Source organism: Podarcis gaigeae (assembly GCF_964106915.1).
Source record: "Podarcis gaigeae genome assembly, chromosome: Z".
Taxonomy (NCBI): Eukaryota; Metazoa; Chordata; class Lepidosauria; order Squamata; family Lacertidae; genus Podarcis; species Podarcis gaigeae.
Window position 1 is genome coordinate 1,222,168 of NC_139691.1, and position 18,172 is coordinate 1,240,339.

Genomic DNA, 18,172 nt, shown 5'->3' on the forward strand with positions numbered 1-18,172 from the left:
CATAAGAAGAAGCCCCCACTGCTGCATGCTCTGGGCATGGCTGGACTATCTAGGGACATAGGCTGCGGCCATACACCAGGTTAGGCTACTGGCCCATCTAGCACAGCATCGTCTGCACTGATTGGCAGTGGCTGTCCACGGCTTCAGGCAGAGAACGATCCCAGACCCACCTGGAAAGGCTGCCATGAATTGAACCTGGAGCCTTTTCTGCATGCTGAGCCGATGGGGTGGCACTTGCCCTGAAGGAGCACAGTTTTGGGGAACTTCTGCACCCACCTTTGTCACTGGGGGCTCAGGCAGCCTCAGAGGCTAGAAGTGCCTTTTACCAAGTGCAATTGGCATGAAGCCATTCCTGGACTGGGAAAGTCTGGATACAATAGTTAATGCACTGGTTACTTCAAGACTGAATTACTGCAATGCGCTCTATGTGGGGCTTCCCTTGCGCTTCATGAGGAAGTTGCAGTCAGCAAAGAATGCTGCACTAGCTGCCAGTTCCTTACCAGGTGTTGCTCTTAGCATAGAAAGACCTTAACAAATTGGGGCCAGTTTACCTTTCAGATCACTCAACCACATATGCTGCGCACTCAACCACTTGGAGCTGTTGCTGATACAGGTGCCATACAAGACGTGTTCCACATTTGTGAGACACAGTTTTTAAGTGTGGCAATAGCCACCCTTTGGAACTCCCTGCCTGTTGACATCAGGCAGGTGCCTTCACTGTACTCTTTCCAGCACCTGCTGAAAACATTTTTCTTTAGGTAAGTCTACCTAGATATGTAAATGTTGATGCGTGTTTTGTTTGCAGTTCTTCTGATCACATTTTTTAAAAAATGTTTTAAATATTTGTTTTAAAGTTTTTGCTGATAATTTTATTCTTTTATTCTCTTTGTAAATCATGTTGAAGTTTTGTACAATCAAGTAGTTTATAAATTTAATTAAATAAGATGAATAAATTGCTAATGTATAAGGGTGTGCTGGTTCACCTAGGTGTCTTTCTCCTGTACCTGCGACTAGTTAAGCGTGTGAGAGTGACTCAGCACAATCTAAAGCATGGTTACTTGTGTTTGAAGCAGTGCTTTTTCGGGGGGGGGGGAATACAGGGGTACGCATATCCCTAAATGTTTTGTGAATCTAACAGGAAAAGAAACTAAAATTTTAAAATGCTAAGTTTCTTCACCAGCAACTGAATCATCAGTTCCGCTGCCCCCCCCCTGCCCCCGGTGGCTTCATTTCCTTTCCCAGTGTTTCCTGAGTCTCAGACGGAAGCAGGCATTTAATGTGTGAAGCAGTGTGGAATGTGGATGTGTGGTGTTTTACTGATGAAGGCTTGGCCTCATTGAGGGGCAGTATTTAAATCTGAATAGGAAAATGAGTATTTTTCATTATCACAGCCACCAAAGAAGTGTAAAGTTAATGATGACCTCTGTAAAAACAAAAGATGGCACAACAGCAAGCAGAGGAATGGGGAAGATGTCAGTGCCCACAACCTCATACCGATGTGGAAGTTACTGTCAGCTGTGTAATATGAGGTAATGCATGTTCTTTGTACTTTTGTCCAAATACTGTATTTATTTTCCCCGCTTTGAACTATAAAATAGTGATTTTCTTGAGTCAAAATGAGAGTAGCCCTAGATTTTTTTTTTTAGAAAAAAAAAGCATTGGCTTGAAGTCAGTTTGCTCTTGGTCCCTCCTGCCCTTGGCCAGAGCCTAGCCTGCTGGAACCTGGCAAGGAGACTGTGAGCTGCTGGAAGAATTGTGCAACATACAACTGCATGCCTACAAGCTGTGGATCTGCACTATACTGTCAGTAAAGGAAGTGACTCTACCTGGAACTGTCTGGTGTTTTTTCTGTTCCACTGGCACACTCCACATGCCACAACATAAATAAGTAAAGATTTACAATCCATTTGGCTACACGAAAGATCTGCCATACACATAGAGCTAATTTAGTTTTTAGATAATTAGCCCATGCATTTTCAATTTCTTCCATAGCCTATTCATAAGCTATTGTGAAGGCCCAATTTGGGCAAAAAGGGTTGTTCATAGATTTAATAAATAAAATGCCTAAGGCTGGAGAGCCATATTTATGCTTTATGTACTTTAATGGGCAATACAAATGATAGGCAGCCGTGTGGATAACCAGACAAGAGACTTGGGTTCAATACACACGTCTCTGCTATGGACTCACTGGGGCCAGTAAGATTGTCTCAGGCTTCCTATTGCAAGATGGGAACAGTATAGCTGGCCTACTTCACAGTTTGCTCAAAAAGGGGAGCTATTACTTATACTATGCAAGTTCATTTTCAAACACCTATCCACATAGTCAGAAACTAAATGCTGACACAGAGGTCCAGACATGAAATGTGCATGAAGAGATGTAGCTCCAAATGACTTCTGCAAAAAGAACATCAATTTGATGTTTGCTTCCTTTGAACGGATACACTCAAAATTTAGAAGTGCTTTTCCCTACTCTTGCGGATTGTTTAAACCACAGCATTAGCTCCAAATATATAAGCAGGCTGAGGAGCAGGAGATGAGCGCTCATTTTCCCACGCTGTAAAAATTATTATTATACTATATGCTATTAGATCACAAAAATGCTGATTTAGAATTCTAAAACCCTGTTTATTAATTAGACAAAAACTTCCTGATTAGAAATGCATGCTAATTTGTTGCAAAAACTATAGAAACTTTTTTTTTTAATTAGACTATTGACTGTGAGCCAATTGCAGAGATCAGATAGTTACTGAACATAAAAATGGAATGAAAGATCACGCGGGGAATCAGTGGATGCCGCAGGTCCTCAGCCTCTAATAATATCAAGCCAAAGTGGCTTTTTCTTTCCCAAGAAAAACAGTTGTAAAAAAATCATAAATTCAATTTTAATTCAATTCAATTATATATTTGCATTAAATTCTGTTTTTAAACCATGCTTTAAAAAATATATATACTAAAACATTAGTAAAATAATAATAATTATAATAATAATAATTTAAATCAACTGTTATCTACCCTCACCATGCAAAAAATGTAGTTTCTCCCCAGGAATCACCACCCTAAGGCAGCCCTAAATTCTGGCCTTCCCCAGTTTCAAGCCAAGATACAAGAGGGCCTTGAAGGGGCAAAGCTGCTTAAGGCAGCAGTGAGTTCCAGAGATGCTCTGCTCCTATCAAGACAAACCCTGCAAGTTTTGAAGCATGTTCATGACGCATGAAAGAGTCAAAGAATGCTCCCTTCAGAAGATGCCTAACTGCTGCAAAGCTCCAGCCATTCAAAACAACTGTTTTTTAGGAATGCTGAGTTTTAGAGTGTCACTTGTATCTTGGTTCAGTTATGATATACCTCCAAAGCTAGAGAGAGAGAGACATTCAGGGTCATTTAAGCCTGAGCATTCTTCTCCAGGCACATGAGACGCATGGCCTGCTTCTTACAAGGAGGGCTGCTTCTTCAGCAACACTCAGGTATAAATTGAAAAAATAAGTTTCTTGAGGCGTATGTTGCAAAAAATACTGTAAATCATCTGTAAATCAAACCTACTGTAAATCATCTGGTACTTTTAAATTTGTCTACAAAATAAGACCGTGTCAAAATATTTTAGTAAATTAATATTTTACAATTCATCTTTTCTGGTAAACCATTAATATTTATTTTTTTCTTTAAAAAGACATTACATCTTAACTCCCTGTGACATGGCTAACTTGTACAGAACAAGCATAGTGAATTCTCTGTCAAGACTATTCAAAAGGTACCGTATTTTTCGCTCTAAGACACACCAGACCTCAAGACGCACCTAGTTTTTGGAGGAGGAAAAAAAAAATTCTGAATCTCAGAAGCCAGAACAGCAAGAGGGATCACTGTGCAGCGAAAGCAGCAATCCCTCTTGCTGTTCTGGCTTCTTGGATAGCTGCGCAGCCTGCATTCGCTCCATAAGATGCACACACATTTCCCCTCACTTTTTAGGAGGTAAAAAGTGAGTCTTAGAGAGCAAAAAATATTTTGCTGATTAGAAGTCAGGAGTTCAGCTGAGTGGCTGAGCACCCACCTTGCAAGCAGGAAATCCCAGGTGCAATTACCAGCACCTTCAGGTCAGGCTGAAAAAGACTCCTGCCTGAAGCCCTGGAGAACGGTTGCCAGTTAGCAATGACAAGATTGCGCTAGATGGAACAATTGCCTGACTTGGCATAAGACCGCTTCCTATGCTCCTAAATACAGGACGGAAAAGCCTGGGCTCCTCCTGCCCTCAGCCCAAACGCTAATGGCACCAAGGGTGGCTTCACTACACAGAACCGCCATTCACACATGTGGGCTCAGGCACCGACAAAGAGGCACCTTCCGTCTTCCTGTTCTAGCCAGGGCCCCGTCCACAGTACAAAGCTGGTCTGGCATGAGGAGCAACAGGATGTTTACACCTTGATGTACTCTTTGGACAGAAATAGAAACAAAACCTAAGGGGCATAAGTCTGGATCAGATCAATGTGTGTGCGTGTGTGCGCGTAATCCAGGGTCTTTTCCAGCCAGGTGCTTATAGGAAGTCCACAAGCAGTCTGTGATGATGCTGTCCAGCCCCGTCCACTGGTTAATGATATTGTACAGATTCCATCTGCTGCCCATTGGCTATCAATAGCTGTATATTACTTCCAGTATCAGACAGTCTGAATACCAGCTGCTGGGGAACACGAATGGGCGTGTGCTACTACCATTAGATCCTGCTTGCAGGCTTCCCATGGACATCTAGTTGACTGCTAGGAGAGCAAAATGCTGGACTAGAGAGTCCCTTAGTCTGTGTTGTGTTACCAAGACTCTCTTGACCACACATCATTTCCCCAATCCCACATCTCTGCAGTTTTCTACACTACCAATGCAAAAGTTCTCCTCTGAGAGAGTAAATACACAAGACCAAATCCTGTAAGGTATCTGTGGCATGAAAGCAGTTTTTGCCATCTGGGAAGTAAGGCCATGCATCAGGTTTCCTCAAAACAAAGAAAGAATGCCATTATTGAAAAAAGGCTCTTTAAAAAATGCAGCTGTGGACTGTGCCTCACATAGTAATTTCATAAAAGTGACAACTCATTGTATATTTCAACACTGGGTTGCAATGCTAACATAGTTACTCGTAAGCTATTCTAGCAGCATCCCATGAAAATCCAGGTGCCCCCCTGTTCAAGTCTGAATGTATAGTAATTAAATGTTCCTGGTACAGAATAAACACAGAAGAAGAGTAGGCAACCAAATGTATGAAATCCTTAGTTTGGAAAGCTTCTATGGCTGGTCACTGTATTACATGGTCCCCATATCCCACAATTATTTCCTGGAAGAACTTGCAAGTCAAGTATCTCCCAGCAAACCGTTAAGTGCATTCACTGAACTACAGCTGAACTGGGCGATCCTGACATATGAAGGAGAACGTCTCACCTTCCAACAGCAAAAGGCAGATGGTCAAAGGGGGAGCATCTGCAGAACACTGCCTAGACTTTGCTAAGGATTTTCTAACTGCTTGCAATGAGCCAATGTCACAATTTTTCCAGTGAGACCGACACGTTCCCTTCCCATGTTTGAATAAGGTTTGGGGTTTACAAGCATTAAGGACTCAACATGTGGAATGATGTGCACCTAAGTTTATTCTGCCAGCCTGCTGTCAGGTATTTATTTAAGTGGGCCTCACCCCTGTCTTGCTTTATGAATGCAGACTTGTGGTGAAGAAATAGGAGCCTCGAAATCCAGCCGTGTAATTTGTCGTGCAGAGCCGAGACATTCGCTTGTATCTGGCGAGGAGCGTATGGGCAAATCTTTCATTTTTCTTTCATTACCCCGGCATGTACTGTCACTTAATTTTTATGTATGCAATCCTTCCTGACAAATATGATCTGCTGCTGGGTAATTCGTTTGACGTTCATTCTGTTCCTTGCTCTAATTATGGCTTCCATTTCTGACATGGAGGCGTCTGTGCTGCCAGAGCCAGGAGTACACCTGTCAGACAAGTTGTGGTACTGCCTAATGCCCTTTTATGCCAGTCTGATGTTAGCAAATACAAAGGGAGGAAAAATAGGTGAATCTATTTGCATAAGCCCTGCACTCAATTCATGGGTCAGCAGCCTTAGATATTAGAGTTTAGGACGGTTGCCAGGGCAACACTGAAATAGGGGGGGGAAATTCCAGTATCGCAAGCAGAGTCGCTGTGCATATGCATTTCCTAATGTCTATCAAAATGTAGATTTCCAGATTAAACTAAACCCGAGGTTGTGCTACTGTGGAGCAAATAAAAATAGCAAAGTGAAGGAAGATGAGTTGAACTTCAAGGGGTTGTTTTGATTTTCAAATGAAACATTTCTCTGGCTGCAAAACAGACTTGTGCTTCGGTGCAAGACCAATCTCAGGATCCTTTGGCATTCCAGCACTCTAATTTTACTGCTCGGAGACTGTTTCTCCAGAAGGGCATTGCCAAGGAGGAAGAGAGAGGCTTCAGCAAGTGCTCTGTTAAAAGCACTGACACTGGTCTCCTGCCTTCCTCATGACTGCCTGGTCCAAAGTCTTAATTTCATTATGCTAATCGTAGCAAATGAGATAAAAGGATCCTATTTTTTACCACATCTAATGCAATTTTAAGTTGTTCTGAAAGGGAGAAATTCATTGGTGTGGCCCAGCCTGACCACACATATACCACTAAGACAGCATCCTGGCCATTTTCTGTTGAATTCACAAGAGCACCCAGGCATACTTTCCATAGCAACCAAAGACCATACTTCTTCTCCCACAGTGCTGCAATGGCATGCAACCTTGCAATCTCAGAAACACACGTTCAATACAAGCAAGTTAGATAACGCAAAACAGTAAGGCCAAATGGACAGCTTGTGAACTAGATGCCAATAACCAAAAGGGAAAGTGGACATCAACTGCACCTGTAAAAAACCTTCAATACAAAACAGCTAGATGTTGATAATAAATGCTACATTTATCATAAATAAATTTAAACATTTTAAAAAATATATTTCTAATTGTATTATTTCATCACAGATGTGCTTGCTAGCCTCAGCTCCTTTGAGAGAAGGGATAGAATGTTAACTAACTAACTAATACAAGTTACAGATAGGTAGCCGTGTTGGTCTGCCATAGTCAAAACAAAAAAAATTCCTTCCAGTAGCACCTTAAAGACCAACTAAGTCAGTTCTTGGTATGAGCTTTCGTGTGCATGCACACTTCTTCAGATATCTGAAGAAGTGTGCATGCACACGAAAGCTCATACCAAGAACTGACTTAGTTGGTCTTTAAGGTGCTACTGGAAGGAATTTTTTTTGTTTTAACTAATACAAAGTGTCAAGGAGTTTACATTTGCTGGTGTCAAATAAGGTCACACTGGAAGTCTGATCAATGCTGAAGGATATACAAAGTCCACATCATTCTACAAGTTTGGAGCGGATAAAAATAATGAAGAAACAAGAAAAATGGAATAAAAAGAGTCATAGAAGTTTCATCCTTCCTTGGTTTCATATTGTTACCTCAATATGTTCCTTCACACAGTGGTACCTCGGTTTACAAATTCTTAAACTGAAACCCTTCTTAAAACTGAGGCACGCTTTCCCTAATGAGGCCTCCCGCCGCCAGTGCCCTTCCACCGTTCGGATTCTGTTCTTAGACCCAGGTAAAGTTTGCAAACTAAGACTACTTCTGCTTTTGCGAAGTTTGTAAACCGAATCGTTCTTAAACCGAACTGTTTCTTAAACCAAGGTACCACTGTATTGTCATCTCAAGGCAGTCATACTGCACCTCAGGTGAATTTGCACAGGATACGTGGAAGCAGGTAACTGAAAACAGCAAGTCCTTGATAGCCAATAAATTAAGTCTTCTAAAGTTATACAGTATGAACCAAATAGGTATCTGTGGCTTTATGAATAATGCACAAAAACCTTTATACAAAGCAGTCCAATTTCTGAGTTGCATCCCCTCGCCACTATCTGAAAGAAGAGTCACAACCTGTTTTCCCTTATAGTCTATAAGCATTCCTAGCGCATGCAGAAGACTTGCTCAGACTCCTTTAACCATCTTAATCTTAAACTGTAGGAGAATGTCATGTAAACAAAGGAAGAGCCATCAGAGGCCACAGAAAGATGTTAGGATCTGACCTACTGCTTGGCCACAGTAAATAGTCCTTTCCCTGGTGTGTCTGAAGGTGGCCTGCTATGTTACTTGCATCCCACCAGATAGTCAGAGGTCCGCCTGTGATTTCAGAATTCCCTTGTGAAGAACAATAGCAATTACACCAGCAACCATTCCACAATTCAGGAATGAGAAGAGATTTTTTTCTTTTTGAGCCTTCATAGCAAATTATTCATAATAAATATTGGCTGACAGGGGTAATGTTGCAGAATAGCATATTGCACATCTTAGCTGGTGATAATAAAACATATAATTTAATCACTAATAGGTAAAAAAACAGCAACTACCATGTGACCAAGAAATCTCTGACTGAGTCAGGGGAATTGGGTAACTGTCACTCAGGCACAATTTCATGAAGGATGTTACCTAAGGAATGTGCGGCAGTAGTTTTAGAGCTAAAGAAGCGGCCCAGTCCAAGATCTCCAAGTTTCACAACTCCAGTGGCTGTTATGAACACATTGGCTGGCTTTATGTCTGGAAGACAGAAGAGAGAAAGTAAGTCAACCCAAGAGGGCTTTTTTGGGCTCCATCACAGCCCACAACCTCGTCCCCAAGGATGAGTGACTAGGTATGCGTGTACAGAACTTTGAAAACTGAATTTCCTAAGCCACGTTATTGATGCTTTCCCAGTCTATTTTACACACTAGGAGAAAGGAAGTTTGTGGGGAAGGATAAACATATTTTCCCACAACAAACAAATGAAAATTGAGTCTGGCTTAAAACACTGCAAAAGCATAAAGGGCTGTTATGCTCTTGAAGGGTAATTTTATTTTTTAAGGATTTTGAACATTTGGAGGAAAATAGCAATAAAAATAAGCATGCACCTGGACAAAATACTAAAATTAGCAACAATATTTTCTCTTTCCAGGTTACAATTGCTTGCATTCAGATTGGAATGAGTTCCTAGGAAGACCACTGCAGCCTCATAATTATTGAACTATTACTATGGTATTTGGTGAGGGTGTCGTCATAGCCAGGAAGGACTGATGGGACTCCCTAGTGCTGCTTTCTCATCTGTAAAATAGAGAAAGGAACAACAGCCTCGTGGGCCTGGAGTGGGATGAAAGGAAAATCCTCATGAACTTGGTGATGAAGCAAAAGAATTTGAAAGAGCAGGACAAGAGCAGTGTTTGCCACACTGCAGGGAAAACCAATTCGAGGACAGCATCAGGACAAGCAACTGTTGTTACACATTTGTGTTTTCCCGAAGCATCTCTCTTTCAGAAAGGGAAAAGAGCTTGGCTTAGCATTCCCTGCGCCCACTGGTCCCGGCATTGTGCTTCCGATGCTGTTCTAAATAGATGCTGTGACACTTCTACCGAATTTCCGTTGTGGCAACTGGAGGCACCTCGTCTCCATAATCCTGCTGATCAGCTCAGACTGAACGCTTTACAATCAGGCACAAGGAGAAATCCATCTTGCGAGCTCCACTGTCTCTAAGCATGCAATGGCTGAACATCAGCATAATTGTTTTTGAATGTAGGCGCTTACTAATTGGAACATTATACTATTATTCAGCGAAAAGAGAGTGAATTAATGTTACCTCTGTGCATCACCCTGCGGGAGTGCATGTGTTCAACTGCACTGCACAACTGCACAAAATATTTCCAAACCGTCCTTTCTGGGATTAGCCGCTTCTGCTTTTTAAAATACTGTGAAGAGAAAACAAACAAAAAGATGAACAAGACAGCACTGAATCTCTCTCTCTCTCCCTCAGTCATGGCTAATGTGTTCATCATCTGCCACCTTACTGCTGTCCTCAAGACCATCAGGCAAAGTAGTTCAGCCTCTACTTCCCATTTAACTCCTTGCCTATGTATAGAAACTTCAATGCAATTCACTAATTAACAGCATTATGAAAAATATGCTTAAATAGGTTTGACATTTTTGAATGGACACCAATTATAATCAGCATTAATCTCGTTAATTACCTTGCAGAACATATTTAATGCTTCAAAACAACAAATGTCTAGAGTGCTTTGCCTTAAGAAACAAAAGGATTTGTTAGGAGTGTGTTGCTGTTTTTTATTTTTATTTTTAAACCCAGCATCTTGAAGATGTTCATCAGAAGCATCATTATAAAAGAATTCTCCCTTAAGTAAACAAGCTACTGAATGCTCCTCTAATATCAGATATGGAAGCACTTTTGCAGCAGTTTGCACATGGATAAAACGCCCCAGAAAGTTGAGATGCCCAAAAACAGACAAGATGCCAGATTACATTAGTTGCTATTCCTGTACTGCAGGGGGTCAGGCTAGATGACCCTGGGATCCCTTCTAACTCTAGAATTTTGTGATTCCATACTTGTAGCATACTACTGATCGAAACAAATGGACTGCAGTAACTAAGGCTGTGAGTGTTCAAAAATGATGCCTGACAATGCTGTAGCTCAGGACCACAATACCTCTAGGACGACCTCTCCCCATAGCAACCTACCCGGATCCTGTGGTCATTATCTGAGGCCTTTCTTCATGTCCCCCTCAACAAGGGGTCCAGAGGATGGCAACACGAGAAAAGACCTTTTCTGCAGAGGCTTCCCATTTGCAGAATGCTCTCCCCAAGGAGGCTTGCCTGGCGTCTTCTCTGCTTACTGTATTTTTCACTCAATAAGACACACTTTTCCCCTCCTAAAAAGTAAGGTGAAATGTGTGTGCGTCTTATGGAGCGAATGAAGGCTCCATGGCTTCAGCGAAAGCAACGCGAAGCCTCCAGAGTGCAGCGGGAGCGCTCCCGCTGCGCTCCGGAGGCTTTGGGTGGCTATCCCTGAAGTCAGGAGAGCAAGAGGGATTGATGCGCACTGATCCCTCTTGCTCTCCTGGCTTTGCTTCGCTGGAGAGGTGCTGTGCAGCTTCCCCTCTCTGCGCAGCGCCCCTTCAGCAAAGCGGGAGGAGAAACAGAAAGGGCTCCATTTCTCCTGCCCCTTCGCTGAAGCTGTGCAGAGAGGGAGAGAATTTTTTTTTTCTTGTTCTCCTCCTCTAAAATTAGGTGCGTCTTATGGTCGGGTGCATTTTATAGAGCGAAAAATACGGTATTTTTAGGCACCAGGCTAAACATTCCTCTTATAAAAGATAAAAAGGTAAAGGATCCCTGGACAGTAAAAGGCGACAATGGAGTTGCGGCACTCACTTATACCTCCCAGGCCTTTGGCTAATACACAATCTGTAGCCTTTAAAACTTGTTTTTGTTTGTTACTATGCTATGTATTTTTGTGTTTTTATATTGTAAACTGCGCGGTGATCCTCGGATGAAGGTGGTATAGAAATTAAACAGACAGACAGGCAGATATCAACATGGTATTTCAAGAAATCCCAAATTCTGCACACTGAGTTTTGTATTTATACTGCCTAATTTATACAGCATTCTCTCTTGAATGTTTGTTTTCCTATGTAATTGGAACTCTGAACATGACCAGAGTGGCAGAAGGTACGAAGGCAAGACTCTGACCCTACTCCCACTTCCACCCACTGAACTCCAAAGACATCCACCACTGCGAAATACATTTCCTTAATACATGTATAACAGAAATCAACTTTAAAAATCAGACTTTCAAGGTACTAGACCAGGACCAGTTAACAAATTCCAATCTTGCACAGTGTAAGCATCCTCAGAATTAATTATCAACTTCTGCCACCGTTTCAGCAGAAAGCAACATACTGTATTTTCTGAGCAGAATAATACACACAATAGGCCAGAAACCCATGCAGGGGGTACATTCTGGAGGTCAGTGCAAAAGGCAAAAACACACAAAGTCAGGTAACCCCCCTGGAACTGCGGACCCCATGTGACCATCCCTACCCTACCAACCTCTCGGAAAGTCATGTGAAGCCACTGGAAGGCTGTGGGTGACACAAGATCTCCTGGGGCCTTTATGAGATCTTGTGAGATCTTAGATGGCCCCTTCCATCTGTTTCCGCCGTTCTCCATTTATTTATTTATTTATTTATTTATTTATTTATTTATTTATTTTCCCACCACCCTCGCAAAGCAGCAACTGCGAAAGTAAACTACGTGTAAGCTGTGGGTCTACTGTACAGCCTTTGTTTGCAAGAATCATACACCTTTAAGCCAAGTGGTACATGTCCTTGCTGGAATGAAGCTGAAATGGCCATCCAGTCCACCTAAACCAATGCAGCTGAAGACTTTGGTTGTGCTCTCCTTCTCTGGACAGATCTGGAACTGCATCTGTTTGGAGTAGTACCGTAGGTCCCACCCACACACCCACCTCCACTCGACACCTATGTTAGTTTTAGGCCACAACACAATCTTTACCATTTTCTCTCTGAGGATTACAATGAAAAGGGGAGGAATTTATACACATTCTACGATGCACACTCTCACCAGAGAACCTCAACCACTCTTATGGCTTCTGTGCCACACTGCAGCCACACCTGGGACTCATCTGTCTTGAACACAGACTATTCCACACTGGAGCATTAAAGAGTATGTGAATGAGAAAGTCCTGTGACTCCTTGCAGGCATTTCAGACTGAAGTTCTGTGAGATGCAACTTCCGGTTTGATCACATCCCGAAGCAGGTCATGCGTTTGAGCTCTCTGGAGATGAGCATGATCACTGGGAGATTTTTTGGGGTAGCGTGAGAGCGCCGCACACCCCAAAATGCTCAAGAGGGTGTCTTGAGCCCACAAAGAAAGCAGCAGCAGCATGAAAAGTGGACCCTTGATTCCATTCGCAAAAGCAAAAGGGAAAGGTCTCTCCCTCCCCCCCAGTGAGAAGCCTCAAAACCTGAGTGGCAATAGCGGTAAAACTTTCCAGAAAATAAGGAACTAAATTACACAGATTAGCGTCAAGGCAATGAAGCTATTACTACTATAAACTTAAGAAATAACTGCGGGAGGACAACAGCAATATCAGGAATGTCATCAATATTTTGGAATACCTGGAAGATATAAGTGATAAACCAGCAGTACTCATGTTAGTAGATGCTGAAAATGTGTTTGACAACATCTCCTGGGATTTTATGAAGACACAAATTAAACACATGGGCCTAGGAGAGATCTTTGGCAGAGGAATAGAGGCAATCCACAAAGGATTTATGAATAACGTGATTAGGAAATCACACTTTACACAGTGTGGGCCAAATATAAGGACCTACTAGAACCAAAAACACCATGGTGGCTGCTCCTGACAGAGGCGTTCTCAGTTAAGGAAAAAAACATGAGAAGAAATTGGGCTATTTATAAAGACTTATTGGAAGAAAAAGAAAACACATTAAAGAAATTTGAAGAAATTAGGACACATTTGACTGATTGGCTGCAGTTTTTCCAACTAAATGAAACATTCCAAAAGGACAAACAAAAAGGCTTCTCCACAGAAATTTCAAGGCTGGAGAAAGACTTAATAAACACACCCACACAAAAAGACCCCGCTCTCCAATATGTATAGACTCCTTCTTGACTGGGAGGTCAAGGAGGAGGAAGTTAAATCTGTTATGGTGCAGTGGGCTAGGGACTTTGGATACAATATCCAAATGGAAACATGGGAGAGGTTGTAGAGGGAGGATGTAAAACTCACCGCTTGTTACAATTTGAAAGAGAACTGCATGAAGATGCTCTGCAGATGGTACTTAACACCTGTTAAACTTGGTAAAATGTATATCTAGATCAAACATCTGTTGGAGATGTGGGGAAGCGCAAGGCACCATGATCCACGTGGTGGAATTGCACCAAAATTAGGGATTTTGGGGAAATAATTTACAATGAACTTTAAAAAATGTTTAAATGCTTGTTCCCAAAGAAGCCTGAAGCCTTCCTACTAGGCATAATGAACAATGAAATTCCAAAGAGGCTAAGGAAAATCTTCAAGTACATGACAGTAGTGGCTAGAATTTTGATTGTGAAAGTATGGAAAGGGGACTCTGCCCCTACAAAATTAGACTGGCTAAGCAAAATGTTAGAATACGCTGAACTAGCCGGACTAACAGCAAGATTCTGAGACCGCACAGATCAACTATTTAATAGAGAGTGGAATGTATATAGAGAATATTTTAAAAAATATTGTAACAACATAAATTTGGTGGCAGATTTGGACACATTTTCTGCATGAATTAGGAGATAGTTACAGAGACAAAATGAAAGAGTACATTGGTACCTAGGTTACAGACGCTTCAGGTCACATACGCTTCAGGTTACAGACTTCACTAACCCAGAAATAGTACCTCGGGTTAATAACTTTGCTTCAGGATGAGAACAGAAATCGTGCAGTGGCGGCACGGCGGCAGCGGGAGGCCCCATTAGCTAAAGTGGTGCTTCAGGTTAAGAACAGTTTTAGGTTTAGAACAGACCTCCAGAATGAATTAAGTACTTAACCTGAGGTACCACTATATTTCGGAGAGATGATGCTTCTCCAGTGAGTTGTACTGCTAGCAACCCTCAGTTACATCAGCTCCACAATGCCTCATAAATAATGTAGGCGACAGGGGCATGGCAAAGAGGCAGCCTGAGGGGTGGGGGGTGCTTGGGTGTGTTTTAAACCACTCCTCACCTTCTAAGCATTGTTGCAGCTATTCTACTATTTCTCTGAAAGGACAGGGAAGTGACTTTGTTTCCCAACAATTCTGTCTCAATACAGTGGATCCTCGGATTACGTACCTCTCTGGATATGTAATTTTCGGGTTGCAAAAGTGGCAAACCTGGAAGTATTTTTCCAGGGTTCGCCGCTCACACATGCGCAGAAGTGCTCTATCACACACAGAAGCAGCGCCTCTGGTTATGGATTTTTCGGGGTGTGCACAGACCCCTGAAATGAATTAAATTCGTATCCAGAGGGTCCACTGCACTTGGATTCGGTTTAAATAGGAAAAAGACAGTCATGGGAACTGAATCCGGAAACATAACAGCTGAAAGGGTGAGCACAAAAATGCACACACCGCAGAGTAGTTACACACCAGAGAGCTGTGGTCCACTTTAATCCTACAACATTTATTTCCATGTGTTCAGACACCCACCTCCCCTTCAAACATGAAAGTATTCACCAGGTTAAAACTCACAGTGGACACACTAGAAGTATGCAAACCATGAAGGACTGTAAAGCCACGTACAGTGGATGCTCGGGTTGTGAACGTGATCCGTGCGGGATGCAGGTTCGCAACCCACAGCGTTTGCAACCTGCAGCGGTGCGTCTGCGCACGCGCGGGTTGCAATTCGGCACTTCAGCTCAAAGCGTGATTTAGCGCTTCTGCACATGCACGACTGCCGAAACCCAGAAGTAACCCATTCCGGTACTTCTGGGTTTCGGTGGGTGCGTAACCCAAAAAAATGCTACCTGAAGCGGCTGTAACCTGAGGTATGACTGTACTTACTGAGAGTCATTTGGTGTAGTGGTTAGAAGACTGGACTTGAACATGGAAGACCAGGTTTCAAATCCCCACCTAGCTATGAAGCTGACTGGGTGAACCTGGTACAGTGGTACCTTGGGTTACAGAAGCTTCAGGTTACAGACTCCACTAACCCGAAAGTAGTACCTGGGCTTAAGAATTTTGCTTCAGGATGAGAACAGAAATCATGTGGTGTGGCAGGAGGCCCCATTAGCTAAAGTGGTGCCTCAGGTTAAGAACAGTTTCAGGTTAAGAACGGACCTCCGGAACGAATTAACTACTTAACCCGAGGTACCACTGTACAGTCATTCACTCTCAGTCTAACCTACCTCGCAGGGTTGTTGTGAGGAGAAAATGGAGATGAGGTGAAATATGAACACCACCTTGAGCTCCATGAAGGAAAGGAAATAATCAATAACCCAGAATCACGACAGCAGACGGAGCTCACGTCCTGCTGATAATAATGAAGAGCCCATTATGCTATTTTCCACATCTTTTCTTATTATACCTGCCCATGTTAAAATTATTTTACACATATTCATGTTCTGTGAACTGTTCACCCTTCCTGACAGTGAGTCCTGAAATTATGAGCAGACAAATATTAGACCAGTGTGGTGTACTGATTAGAGGGGTCAGCGTGTTGGACTAGGGTTCAAATCCCAATTCAGCCATGGAGCTCCCTGGGTGACCTTGGGCCAGTCACTGTCCCTCAGCCAAGCCTACTTCACAGGGTATTTGTGAGGATTAAACGTCGATGAGAGAAACATGTACATCACTTTGAACAACTTAACAAGGAAAAGGTGGTCTATAAAGAAATAAATTTCAGAAATGTAAAGGTAAGAAGCCCAAGTCCAAAATAAGCCATTGCCCGCCAGTTAGAATTCCTGCTCCACGATTGCAGTCATGGGATTGTTGTCTATCACATGATGGTGTATGTTTTGACTCCACAGAGTGGGAAGTGACGGCGACAGGATGTTTGTGTTACTGTGTTCCGTGAAGTGGGACTATTGTCCTTTGTTCTTTTTCTCTTTGCTGTCTGATGCTAGAGAGAGGGAGCCATGTTGCAGTGCTCCGTGTGTGTTTATATGTAAATAAAGTAGATTAGCCAAAATGCTGAGGTCTGTCACGCAAGTTGCGCAAACTCTGCGGATCCCCAAGTGTGCCGGTGTCGGTTGGCATCAGTCGCCGTGATGTTCGGGCAGAAGAAAGCTTTTGAAGCTCCCGAACGATGCACCGGGAGGGAGGGAAAATGCCAGTCGGGCATGTGTTCCTGCCAGGGTCCTACTAGAGTGTAGGCTGATCTCCGGACAGTGAACACAGCACTGCCCCCCCCCCAAAAAAAGAGAATGCTTCCATGCAAAGCACTGACTTGGCCACACCAAGAGTTCTTTTAGATCACATCGTCTCAGAATCTTGGAACCGATTATATGAAGAAAACATTGTACTAACATGAACCTTGGGACTTGCTCGGGTCACCGAAAGCCAACTCAAAACAGAGATGTTGTACTGCACTGCGTGGGCAGGGCTCTTAAGTCTGCAGGGAAGACCAGCAGAAGAGCAAAATAATCAATACATGCCTCACTTGGATCAGAGCCTTGAGAAATTCTCTATAAATTCTCACAGAATCAGACATTCTAAACCCAAGTGGTATCTAAGAGCCTGGTCTTATATCCTTGATGAACGGCCGAGACCCTACCTGCCCTCAGACTGTCTCGCCGGAGTGGCGCATGCATCAGCTGAATGCGCGCGCAGTCCATATGGGCACAGCTCGCGCGGTGTCCGTGAGGGCTGCCGCTCTCGTGCACCATCCATACAGGCTTCCATACAGGCTGCCTCTTGCACAGCGACTGTATGGGCTGGTGCGCATGCTCACTCTGTATGGGATGCCACACATGCGTAGTCTGTAAGGGATGCCACTGGTGCAGCAACCTGCACAGTCGTCCTGCAAGTGAAAGCCCGTATGGACTCCGTACAAGTGGCAGCCTATACAGCTGCCACATGCAAGCAGCAGCCCTTACAGAGTGCGCATGTGCGGCATCCTGTACAGACTGTGCATGTGCAGCATCCCATACGGTTGCTGCTCATTATTATTATATTAGTGGAACTGACTGGGCTTTGCCCTAGCGTGGTTATAAAATTATAAGCTGGAAAGCCCCTCTGTAACAAACTAGCCATCAGAACAGATGATGAGGTTATTATTGCTGAAGAGCAAGCAGGATTTAGGCAGGGCAGATCCACCCTAGATCATTGCTTTGTCCTAGCACATCTCAGAGACAAGTATGCTAAGAAACCACATGGTGTGCTTTACGCAGCCTTCATCAATTCATAAGCTGTATCATGCCCCTAAATTGGCCACAAAACCCATCTTAATTTGATTATATGCAGATGATGCGGATCTTCTATCCCAAACAAAAGTAAGCCTAAAAAGACCTATGAGAACATTTTCAGGATACTGCCAGAGAGAATAGCTGACCGTGAATTACAAGAAAACCAAAGCCATGGTTTCCTCCAGAAACTATAGATGGTGCATGGACAACCAGCTAACTGAACAGGTCAAAGCTTTCAAATATCTTGGCCTTATTTCCCAGTCTACAGGGTCATGGGGAGCACACCAGAAATTTGCAAAAGAAAAAGCGTCTGAAAGCACCAAAATTCCGACATGCTTCTTCATGTTCCAAGCTAAACCCTT

At 43.0% G+C, this 18,172-nt stretch overlaps 1 protein-coding gene across 3 annotated transcripts in view; it reads right to left on the reverse strand.

Annotated features, from left to right (window-relative positions):
- NEK6 (NIMA related kinase 6) overlaps positions 1 to 18,172 on the reverse strand; it is a 92,449-nt gene that overhangs the window by 17,339 nt on the left and 56,938 nt on the right. For all 3 annotated transcript variants that reach the window (XM_083721871.1, XM_083721872.1, XM_083721873.1), the window contains 2 exons: positions 9,695 to 9,803; positions 8,518 to 8,625 (listed from right to left, as the gene is read on the reverse strand). In XM_083721871.1, coding sequence (XP_083577997.1) covers positions 8,518 to 8,625; positions 9,695 to 9,803 — 217 coding nt within the window. The remainder of the gene's footprint in view (positions 1 to 8,517; positions 8,626 to 9,694; positions 9,804 to 18,172) is intronic.